General features: G+C 38.5%; 1 protein-coding gene across 3 annotated transcripts in view; it reads left to right on the top strand.

The window, feature by feature from the left end:
- The window catches only part of TDP1 (tyrosyl-DNA phosphodiesterase 1), a 42,691-nt gene that overhangs the window by 15,804 nt on the left and 14,426 nt on the right, over nt 1–12,461 (top strand). For all 3 annotated transcript variants that reach the window (XM_068192630.1, XM_068192628.1, XM_068192629.1), the window contains exons 12-14: nt 2,958–3,024; nt 7,915–8,022; nt 9,541–9,643. In XM_068192630.1, the coding sequence (XP_068048731.1) occupies nt 2,958–3,024; nt 7,915–8,022; nt 9,541–9,643 (278 nt within the window). The remainder of the gene's footprint in view (nt 1–2,957; nt 3,025–7,914; nt 8,023–9,540; nt 9,644–12,461) is intronic.

Here is a 12,461-nt window from a genome sequence, read left to right as displayed (position 1 = left end):
TAAGGTTTTCTGGGCATTGGTATGTAACATTTGTCTGTCCTGGCCATGTTCATATGTCACTGTATAGGAAAACAACAGCTCCTGCCCACTCCTTTTACTCCAGTTACCACTTAATTTTGGCAGAAAATTCAGGTTTGAGTGCTTCAAGTTCTCCTTCTGTTGTGATTGCAATATGATTCTGCACATCAGATAAAATGGAGGCTAAGGTGTTATTGGTCTTTTTTTAATATTGTAATATGCGACTGTTCTGTTCATTATTCCCATGTTTATTTTCATTAAGTCATATTTGTAAAAGCATAGGCCCCAGCCAACCTGAAACAGAAACGGGTACTGTAGTATTCTGATGCAGGGGAGCTTCTGTTACTCAAAAACTAGTCTTCAAAAGGTCAAGGCAGTTGGAAGAGATTCATGAGTACTGAAAGAAAAGAATTCTTTCCTGTCTGTAGCAAGGGGACCCACAGACCTGCCAGCCTCACCTTGATCCCTAGGAAGGTAATGGAACAAGGAATCCTGGAAATATTTCCAAACATATGATGGAAAAAAAAAGGTGACTGCGAGTAGTCAGCATAGATTTTTTTTTTTAAAGGAGAAATTATGCCTAATTAACCTGATGTCCTTCTATGATAAGTGGCTTGATGGAGGGAGTGCCCCTAGATGTTGTTTAGCTTGTCTTTAAACCCTGTCTTCTCTAACATCTTTACAATGATGTGATTAAGTATAGGCTGGATGAGTGGAAAGTGGAGCAAATTGGAAACTGGCTGAGCTGCCAGCCTCAGAGGCTGTGGGTGTTGGCATAAAGGCCAGCAGGAGGTCATCCACTAGTGGTGGCATGTGCCAAGCATTGGATGCTGGGGAGGTGTGTAAATGTCTTCATCAGTGACCTGGATGGTGGGGCAGAGTACACCTTAGGGAGTTTCCAAATAATGCAGACTGGGGAGGAGTGGTTGATGTATTGGATGATCATGCAGTCAGTCAGAGGAACTGTGCAGGCTGGAGAAATGAGCAGGCAGCCGCCTCTGGCAGTGCAAGGTACTGAGCTGGGGCAAGAGTAACCCCAGGCATGAGTGATCGCTCGGGGTTAATCAGAGGTGAACAGCTTTGCAGAAGACCAGGAAGTGCTGATGGTCTTCCAAGCTGAAGATGAACCAGCAATGCACCCTTGTAGCAAGAAGGCCAGCAGAATCCTGGGCTGTGTTAGGAAGTACATTGCCAGGAAGTGATCTATCCTCTCTGTTGGCACTGGTGAGACCACTTCTGGAGTGCTGTGTCTAGTTGTTGACTTCACAGTACAATACAGATACGGACATACTGAACCAAAGTACTGCAGAAAGCCACAAAGATGAGTAAGGGATTGGAGCATCTGTCACAGAAGGAGAGGCTGAGACAGCTGGATAATTCTTAGAACTTGGAGAAGAACACTTTCCTGGGGAATCTTATCAGTGTATATAAATATAAATTATGGGAAGATGCAAAGTAGAGGCAGATGTTATGGGTGGTGACCAGGGAAAGAACAAAAGGCAATGTATGTACATGGAAATCTCCTGTATTTGACTTTATCCTTACAGCAAAATTGTTTTCTGATGTTTAAATGGAATAGGTTGCTCATAGAGGCTGTAGAGTCTCTGTTTTTGAACATATTCAAAACTTGACAGGACACTCTACTGAGCAGTGTGCTCTGTTCAACCCTGCTTTGAGTGTGGAGTTACTCTAGATGATCTCCAGAGGGTGCTTTCAACTTGAACGATTCAGGAATCCTTTGGCTTTGCTGAATCATTAAAAGTGTTCCTGTTCCAAGCTGGATACCTATGCTCCTGTGCACAAGAGTAGCTTTTGAATTCTAGCAGCTGGTGGATTTTGAACATGGAGCTGGCATGAATGTTTTCAGAAGTTTTTGTCTTTCCTCTGGTTAGTGTTTGGACATGCGTAGAAAATTTCCTTTCCTGGGCGGCTGATTCGCTGTGACAAAGCCACGAGAGAACTGTTACTTGTGGAGTAGTTGCCATGGCATGGCAAGAGAGACTCTTGTCCCTGAGAGAACTGAAGAAAGACTATTTTAGAGGTGTTAAACTGACTGAAAGTCAGGGGTCTTGCCTTTTTACATTTTCAGCGGGAAAGAAAAGAGGGTATGGGGGAAGGAAAAATGTTCTGAAGGTTTGTTCTGATTTCTTATTATTTTTCTTTTAATTCTGTTAATAAAGTTTTCTTTATGCCCTTTAAAGTTTGAGCCTGTTATGCTCTCTTCCTAGTCCTTATCTCACAGTAGAAAATGAGTAAATAATTCTAGTGGGTGAGACCCACTACACTTGGTGAATTACATGACTCTGTTTGTGCAAATGAACAGTTGTGTAGACTCCTGCAGTTAGTGTGTTCCTGAGAGTAGTAAAGCTTTTGTAAAGGGTTATTTTGGTGTCTTCTAGGACATGTTGAATACAGTAGGCTTTGCATCACGTTTTTTACTACACAACACTAATATAATTCAATATGCCTGGCTGATTCTTCTTAAATCCATTTCAAGAAATCACAAGGTGCATTAGCCAAAGGCCAAATCAATACAAATATTATTTCATCACAGAAATTCTTTTTAAAATGACATTGCTTGGGATTTGGAAGGTTTATTCTTTGTTCTGAAAGCTGCTTGGTTTATTTCCTCTAGTTTGTATGGGTAGTGATTCCAATCTGTTGATATTAAGTCGTATCATATAAAAAAAACTACCCATAGTTCTCCCTATATACAGTTTCTGACTTGTAGTGCTGTGTAGTGTTTAGGAACTTGCTAAATTATAAAAATGGAAAGAAGTCTAGCAAGTATATACCATTTTATACTACTGGAGCACTTAACAATTTCCTGAAAGTAACTTATGAAGGTAGGAGAGATAGCTTATTCTCTAAGATGCTTGCTGCTTTTAGAATGTCTTTCAAAAAAAAATAAATGTACATGTTCTATTTTTTTCCTTAAGCTGGTGGCTCACTTCCGTACAGTATACAGACAGCACAGAAACAGCTGTGGTTGCATTCCTATTTTCAGTAAGTAGAACTCAATTCTCTGGGTTTTTTAAACTTCAGACTGTATGTTTAAAGTTACAGTGCTGTAATGTTTGAGTGTTAAAAGCAAATAAGTGGAAATGGTTACAAGTACGATATTCCCAAACTCCTTAAAATAGAGGCCTTTAGTTTCTTATCTGCTGGGTCTTATCTCCAGCAGTTGGTAGAAAACATGCTGTTTACCTTAAAAAATGTCATGGGATAATGTTGCTGGATTTAGGTTTCTGTAAACTTTTATATAATGTTTCCTTCTCTGAACAGGAATAATGTTACTCCTTTTTATTTAACTTCCAGTTGTATTTCACTTTCCCTGCTTGTGCCTCTGTATTAAAGGAATTGCAAGTGAGCCACAAAAGGACTAGGGAGGCTTTTTTTGGTGGTTGCTTTATTTTTTTCTTCTAAGTACCACAGTCCTGCTACAAAAATTCTCAGTCCCTTGTGACAATATCTTTTGTTAAAGATGCCTGACATTTTCTATTAAAAATTTCTATTTCCATATGCTACTAGTTGTGCCAAATTCTAACAGTCTGACACATTCCATGCCAGATGTCTCCCTCAGGCTGAAACGTTAAAAACCTACGCATGTTTAGAGAACAATGGGAAAAGCTGTTTTGCAAAGATCAAAAAAAATTAATAGAACTTGTAACCTCTTACAAGACCACAACTTCCCATTCCTTTCATCAGAAAATTTTAACTCTTCTGGATGGAAGTTGCTCTGGTAAGAAAATCGACTAAGTAAGATTTAGTTCAGTAGGGTATATATTCAGGAGACTGAAATAGAAATGCTAGTGGCAGAGAGCATCCTCCATTCTAGAGTGAAGGTGATTGCTGTTGTGAACCTTGCTGGTCAATGTCTAAGGAATGGAACTCAGGCAGAAAGCATGTGAAGCTTTGTCTCCCTCCTTTAAACTGTGTCTTCTGAGCACATTCAGCAAAGGAAGAAAGCTTCAATCAACTTGAAGCTTTCAGATTGTTCAGTCATGATTCAAAAAGCAAAAAAATATCATAAGTCTGGGGGTGTTTGTGCAGTCTTAATTGGGTTTCTGTAGCCATACCTCATGAGAATCTTACTAGAAAAAAGATGTAACCTTTTTTCAATTAGTCTCTGATTTAGTACACATAATGTTAATTAATAATGATATTATTTATTTACTTATTCATTTTCTATGAGAAAATGCCCACATACCTTTCTCCTTGGACATACAGGCGCCTGTTCTGGCAGCAAAAGGGCTGTTTCAAGTTCATCTCTGGAATTGGCTGCAGATGGCAGTGGCCCTGCATAATTGCTCTGTAGTGACTACCCAGATGCAGGCTTTTACCTTGCAATAATGCAGGACAGTAGCCCTTGAGGAGAGCCTGCATGTAAACTCTTACCATAGGGCAGGAGACAGACTGCAGCTTGTTATCTGTGGAACCTGGGGCACACAGAAAACAGCAGGTTTCAATAGATGTAAATAGAAGATGAGCTGTTTGAAAGATTTACAATGCAAATCTTTGGGCAGTGGAGGGATTAGAGGAATTTAGAAAATTCTTCTTCAAACTGGAAAATAGCATGAAACCAGCAGGAGACTAGGGATTCTACCAAAGCTGCAAGGAAAAAAAAAAAAAAACCTAAACCAAATTTTTTGTGCTTACAGTAAAGGAAAATGAATAACTCCTTTTTGCAAGTAGGGAGAAGTTAATGGAGTTAGAAGATGGTGTTCTGCAGCCTCTCAGCTGAAGAGGCAGGATGTCTGCCCCAGGCATGTAACTTTTTATAATGTCTGTGGGCTGTTTTTCTCTCTTCTGCCAGTTGAGTGTGTTTAACCTATAATAGAGCTCAGAACTTTAATTTTTCAAAAAAATTAAATGACTAAACTTAATGTTGCTTTTACTTTTCTGATTGTAGCATATGATGACTAGACTGCTTTGTTAGATTAGCTACTGTGTAAACAGAGTAATTTGGGGAGTTTTCTCTCTGGTATTATTGCTTTTTTTCCTTCCAGTATTACTAATTTATGAGGACATATTTGCAATTATTAATAATTTTTGTTAATTGCTGCTTTCAAAACATTTGATCGGCTTTAATAGTATTGTATTTTAACATTTCTATTAGTTGATTTGCTTTTAATATGGTGTGCCTTATGTTTGTGCAGTTACTTTGTCAAATTTTTGTTTTCAGAGAGTGGAAGAAGTTGGTTTGACAATTTATTTGACATATGCCTATTTGTTTGACATAAGTCCATAATGATTGTTGTAACAGAGCTTTGCATGTTCTTTAGATTTATAAAATTTTGATTAAGTTTTGAGTTTTCTTCTCAGTTTGCAGAAGTACAATGTTTTTCCCCTAAAATCATAAAAGATGAGAGACAGAGCATCTACATAGATCACAAGTGTTCTTTTAGGCTGAAACTAATGGTATGAGTTGTTTTAACTCTTCTCAAGCCTTGTTGCCAGTATCTTTAGAAAAATATTTCAGTATTTGAAGTAAAAGAACTAAATGATGAAAGAGGTGATGATGTAGAAACTTAGTTATTCCTGTCTCTGTTTATGAATTGGATATGTCTGTACAGTTAAATTTCCTGGACTTTGTGATGGCTTAGTCCTGGCCTGCAGCTTAGCACCACAAACCCATTTACTTGGGCTCCCCCACCCTCCCTCCCACCCCCCTAGTGGGATAGGGGACAGAATCCTAAGAGTAAAATGGGAAAACCTGTGGGTTGAAATAAAGACAGTTTAATAAAGTAAAAGCTACTCATACAAGCAAAGCAAAATTAGTTGGTTTACCACACCTCATGGGCCGGCAGGTGTTCAGTCATCCCCATGAAAGTAGTGCTCTATCGTGCCTAATGGTTGCTTGGGAAGATAAAGGCCATCACTCTGAATGACCCCCCCATCACCATTCCTTCCCTCAGCTTCATGTGCTGAGCATAATGGTGTATGGTCTGCAATGTCCCTTTGGTCAGCTGGAGTCAGCTGTCCTGCCCGTGTCCCCTCCCAGCCTATTTGCTGGTAGGGTGGTGTGAGAGGCAGGAAAGGCTGTGTGTAAGTGACAGCTGAAATATCTGATCTGGCACAAATCCAAACATAGCCCCATACTAGCCAGTATGAAGAAAATTAACTTTCAAAACTAGCCAAAACTAGCATGCATTTTCTCCTTTTAGTCATTACATGTCTGTGCTGTCCTACTAAAGAAAACATGGCCAAAATATATTTTCCTCTTTCTGATTTGAAGTTTCTAAAATAGGAGTTTTAATCACTTTTGATGAAATCAAACTGCAGTTAAAGTACTGTAGGTGATAGATAGAAGTGGTATTACTCTTGCTAAGGCACACCACTTGCATCTGTCTTAAGATAAGGAGGCAAAAAGGCAGTAGACTGAGATAGTATCTCAGAATTACTGCAGTTAGTGGTGAGGGGAGAAGTTTGTCCCTGGTCAAAGCAGTGAGGTAAATCTAAAGAAAATCAATTTTAAATTCCCAGTTCTACTATTTTTCCTATTTTTCATTTTTACAATTTTATTGGAGTTCCCTAATTATTTTTGTCCCATAAACTTTAAGATGCTTGTCTAAACTGTCAGTTGTGAGAGAAAAGCTATTAACCAGGGTGGTTGAGTCATGACTCAGCCTTACAGTTTGTATGTATGGAAAGTGTGGAGTTTGTACGGAAAGACAAGTTTAGTCAGCTAACTCTGTATCATGTGTATCTTAATTTGTCCTATAGAAACAGACTTTGATGTGGCTTGAATCAAAATATAAAGAAGTCTAGTTTGCATCAAATGTGCAATGTTTCAGCTCTTGCCCTTTAAGAATACAAGACCAGTTCTCAGAGGTTTTTTTTTCCTTCGTCAGGGGAGATAAGGTTGTTAAAGTAACTAGGTCCTTACCCAGGAAATAAAAAGCCTCCTAATTTTAAGTGCACTGTATGTAAGTGTTAGTCCTGAAAGTCAACGTAGATAAATCATTCCAGCCCTTCCATGTCAGTCTGCTCAGGCTTTTAGAGAAGCACAGTGCACTTAAGTTTTGTTTTTTTTTTTTTAGTTAATTGATCCTTTTGATTTGTCTATTAGAAGAGAATGCTGAGTTAGGGAAACAGGATTGTGACAACTGAAGCAAGAATCTTATTCAAATCTGGGGAAAGAAATGTCTCTGGGTAAAGGAAGCTGTGTTAAGAAGCTTTCTTCCTGAATTTGGGTGAGGACTAACAGCTGTGAGGATAAAGTGCTTCTTAATGCTGTGACTACATACCTTCAGTTACATACATATATTTACTCCTTGCTTACACCTTACTTCTGTAACATTGATGCTGAATTAATCCAGTAATGGCTTGTTATTTTAATCTTGTTTTTTAATATGCATCTAGATATGCCCTCTCTATTCTCTTAAACTCTCAAATGTCTCAGTGGCTTAGAGGCACAGAAAGGGGAATAGCAGCAACAATCTACCAGTTGCTCCCTGCCTTTATGTCATGGATAACAAATTGTAATAAACTTGGGGAATTCTTTGAGGTTTAGTTTGGTTCCAAACTCAGTTGCTTGAAGTCACAAACATTGATAGTCTTCAAAGAAAATGTATTGTCCAGAAGGTTAGACTTAGTTCCTTGAGTGCTATCTGGAACAGAGAAGTGGAAAAAAACTTGTTAGGAGAACCTAACACACTGAGCAAAATATCTTTCTGGGTTGGTTGTAAAGAAAAAAACCCTTGCCCTTCTGACTTCTAGAATTGTTAACAGTTCAGTTAAATGTAGTATTTTAAGATTTTCTCTAGGAGAAATAAATATTGAGTGTGACAAATATAAGCAGTGTTCCTGAAATCATGGTGCTGTCATATGATGAGTATTTTTTAGACCGCAAAATAAAACTATATTGGAAAATAATTCCTTTTGCTTTTCTAGCAAATGGTCAGCAGAAGTCACGGGTCGAACTCATGCTATACCTCACATTAAGACATACATGAGACTCTCTCCTGACTTCCAGAAGATTGCTTGGTTCTTGGTAACAAGGTAAACATCTAACCAGCACAGCTCTCACTTAAGAACTTTATATATGAGGTTTTTTTGTTAGCTGCAAGCCCAGGTGAGTTACTTCCATAACCCACATAATACTTCAATTAGTGATACAAATTTTTGTCCATATTAAATGTTTCTCCATTGTGTTGCCCCATTTAAGGCTGCAGATTGACATGATTATGTCAGAAACTGTGGATAATCACACTAAAATCTTGTCTGAGTTGTGACTGCCAATTTTGGGGTTCAACGCCAACTGAAGTGATATTTTTTAATTAGGGTTAATTTTCTTTAAGACATGGTATGGTTTAGTATGAATGTGCTGGTTTCTACAAAATAGGTAGTTTGGGTTAGCTGAAGTTATTTTTGGGCTGCCCTAATGTAATAAAACATACAGATACATAGAACTTGGAACCTGGCCTTTTGTCAGATTGAGTTGCTTAGCAGTCTGCCTTGAAGTATAAGCTTTATATTTCTATTGTTTCGTTGTTAAAAAAGCCAAAAGAGGAAGCAAGAATTTCTTGACTTGAAGGGAGAATGTCTTGTTGTAAATGAAAAATACAGATATGTTTCAGTTTTGCCAAAACTGACTTTTATGCAGCCTTATATTTTACAGATTATGATCTGTTCTTACTCTTAAATGCTCAGTTACTTTAATATTTTTTTCTCTTTATATTTTGTCTCTTTAAATTTCATCACTCATTGATACTGTTGCTTGCAGTAGTGCTGGTGATTAATGTGCTTTTTAAAAGGTTTTACTTGAAGATGCTCACTCCATCTAATACAGAAATTTACGGTTGCTTTATTTTCTTTTCATGTTTCTTCTGTTCCACCATTTGCTTTTACCAAAGAGCATCCAGCTGAAACATAAGGTGTAAATTCTGTATTGTGCTGTAGAAGTAGGTTTCAACAACAGAATTGCATATATTTTTGACTCCCAAATTGGTCTACTTTGTAGTAGATACTGATGAAAGATTAACTACACCATGGTGCTGAATAGCAAATTAAAACAAAACTTCTTGGATAAATATTTGTTTTCATAAATAGATCCAAGAACAGAATGCCAAGAGCAAAAGATACTGTTTAACACTCTGTACTAAAATGTAAAATGCAAACCCACTCTGTACTGAATGTATTGTAACTAGTCATAACTGAGCTAGCCTTTAATCTTCTTAAGTCATCAAATTGAAGCTATTCACCAGTACCAAATTCCTTTCTTAAATGTGCAGAGAAGATTCAAAAGGCTGAATTTGTCTTGTAGATCTGTATGACAGAAATAGGCTTGTATAATTATCCACATGTGTTGTATGAATGCCTTTCTACATATTGTCTCTGTTGCTCCCACTGTGCTGTGAAAATAGCAACAAGGAATAACAACCAAGTCACTTTTTGTGAGAAGACTGTTCTGATTGAATTTAAGTTCTCCTGCTAGAAGGACATTGCTACGCTATGTTATTTAAAAGTTTTCTGCATTGAAGATTGTGCCTCACTAATATGCTTTGTTTCTCTTCACAGTGCCAATCTCTCTAAAGCAGCCTGGGGAGCTCTGGAGAAAAATGGCAGCCAAATGATGATCCGTTCGTATGAACTTGGAGTTCTTTTCTTGCCTTCAGCATTTGTAAGTCCATAGTTCAAGCACAAATCCTGGCATATGAGGAAAATCTGCAAATATTTATGAATACAAGCATAACTGAATAATCCAATCAGTAGGTACTGTACTTCCAGATAAAAAAGTTAATAGGAAATTGAATTTGTGAGGTATTCTTAGAGTCTTGTTTTCCTACACAGCAGGTATGGATTTGCTGTGACTTTTTTCCTCTTACTGACAGGCAGGAATGTTTTGAAATTGTAACATATACCTAAATGTTACTGGAAAGGATGATCAAATCTCTTCTCTTGTGCTTTTTAAAACTAGGCTGTGAGTGCATATTCACATTGAAGTAAGGTGTGTGTATTGTAACTTGAGAAATTATTCCTAATGTTGCACCAGTCACTCGTTCTTGCTCGTTCTCTGAAATGCATTTGCAGTCATGTGATTCTTTCAATATCGAGTTCCTTATTGATCTGCACTTGCTGGTTTTTAGCCCTCTATGAAATCCTGTGGTGGAAAGTCCTTAATTGTACATTGTATTTAAGAAAAAAGCTTCCCTTCCTTCTTTAGGTTGGGCTTTGTCTATTACCTGATGGGGGGAGATGCAAGATTTTTGTTATGTGGCTGACTCCTCCTCTCTGATGAGCTGACAGTACCAAAATGTTCTCAACAGCAGTTATTCTATGATCACAAACCATTTAAACTTCTTCCTGTGTGAAATTTCTTCTTTCCAGGGAAGAAACTGCATTTTTCTCTGAAAAAGTATTTGTATGCTACAAGTCCTTAGAAATGTTTTGCTGATAAAGAGTATTTATTTCCTAGATAATGTTCACAGATGATCACATCATGTTCTGTCATTTCTTGATTAGTAATGTAGTCCCAAATGAGTATTTTCTAATATTATGACATTGTAAAAATGTTTGCCTACCATAACTGGATAATTGTAGTCTCTTGAGATTGCATATTAAGATTGATGGTTTCTGACTGCAGCTGAAGAATTCCTGTATCTCACTGTTGACATTTATAATGAGTTTGCATAGTAGTGAGGTCTCTGATATCATGAACCTTAGAGATGTTTTTCTCCAGCATGGAGAAAATGTGGAAGAAAATTATGTGGAAGAAAATGTTTATCAGAGAGTGAAACAAGAAAAATCCTACAGCTTTTTAGAGTAGGAAGCATTGTTTTTTATATCAATGAGCTCTAAAAAAAGGAAACACCATTTGTGTAAATAACTATTAATAACAGAATAGTGAAGCATTGGGTAAACAAAATTGTGCAGAAATTTGACTTTTAACAGCAACTGACCTGAAAGGGATGAATTAATGTTCTTGGAAGTTGGGTACTCCAACTTCCAGTTGGCTATCTCTGGGTGTTGCCAGGCAAAGAATTTATGGTACTGGCATATTTGTACCTAGTAAATGATGGGTTTTGTATAAACATAACTGACCACCAGATGATACAGTCATGTAACATAATAACTTTCTCAGCATGTCTTTGTAGGAGAGGTGCTCCAGCCCTCTGATCTTTGCGGCCCTTCTTTGGGCTTGCTGTAACAGGTCCATGCTGGGGACCCCAGAGGTGGATGCAGCACTGCAGGTGAGGTCTCATCAGAGCTGAGCAGAGGTGCAGAATCCCCTCCCTTGCCCTGCTGGCCACTGCTTTGGATGCAGCCCAGGACACATTTGGCTTTCTGGGCTGCAGGTGCTCATTGCCAGGTCATGTCTGGCCTGTATCCCAAGTCCTCCTCCACAGGGCTGCTCTCAGTGACTTCTGTCAGTCTGTCCTCCTGGCTGGGGTTGCCGTGACCCAGGTACAGCACCTTGTTCTTGGTTTTGTTGAATCTAACGAGGTTCTTGTGGGCCCATTTCTTGAGCTTGTCCAGCTTCCCTTGGATGGCATTCCATCCTTCAGGTGTGTCAACTGCACCGCTCAGCTTGATGTCAAGACAAGCTTGCTGAGGGAGCACTCAGTCCTGCTGTCTGTGTTGGTGGAGGTACTGAAGAGCACCAGTCCCAAGACAGCACAGAGGGACATCACTTATCGCCAGCCTCCACCTGGATACAGAACCATTGACCACAACTTTCTGGCTGTCTTCATTCCCTTAGTTGTACTGGCATCAGTGCTGAGTGGATTCCTTATCCCTTAAACCAGCTCAGACTGGCCAGAACAAAGTAGGACAGGTTTCCAAAGTCATTCCATGAACCAGCTCGACATGATCATCTGAAGGCTAATGCAAGGAAAGAGTAGGAAGGACAAATTCAACGGGCAGAAAGGTGAATGGGGAAATCCTATTGAGGTACCTTTCTTTCAGCCTGGCTCTGGAACCAGAGCTTATGGAGAATGATGGTCCATGAAGTTTTGGATAGAAAATAAGAATAAATGGCTAGGATCTGGGTAAGAAAACATGATGTGCAGTATGAAGTAGAGTCAGGCTTCCAGCTTTTCCCTTTTTGTCACTCTTGTTACTTCAAAATAGCCATTGATGAGGGAGTAGAAGGCTTTACTTTTATCATATCAAAGGAACATCTCAAAATTTAGTGGTCAAAAGCAGACACTTGTGGGAAAGTATAATGGCCAGGCATTTATGTAGTAGTTTGTCTCTGCATATTTCATGACTTAGAGGCTTATTCTGTGAGCGTCTCTTATCTGCTCTTAAATGTCTGTAGGCTTTAGGCAGTCACAGTCTGCTCTGAGTTCCACATTGTAATAATGTCACATGAAGCACTTCTGAAAGTTACTCATTTGAAGGTTTTTTCTTCTTGCACTGAAAGATGCAAGAACCATGTGATCCCTAATCATCCTTTTCATACCACTCTTTGCAGACACTTTTATCTTTGTCTAGAC

This window comes from Anomalospiza imberbis, chromosome 6 (assembly GCF_031753505.1).
Source record: "Anomalospiza imberbis isolate Cuckoo-Finch-1a 21T00152 chromosome 6, ASM3175350v1, whole genome shotgun sequence".
NCBI lineage: Eukaryota > Metazoa > Chordata > Aves > Passeriformes > Viduidae > Anomalospiza > Anomalospiza imberbis.
Note: the sequence above shows the minus strand (reverse complement) of the source record. Positions and strands in the feature narration are given on the sequence as shown.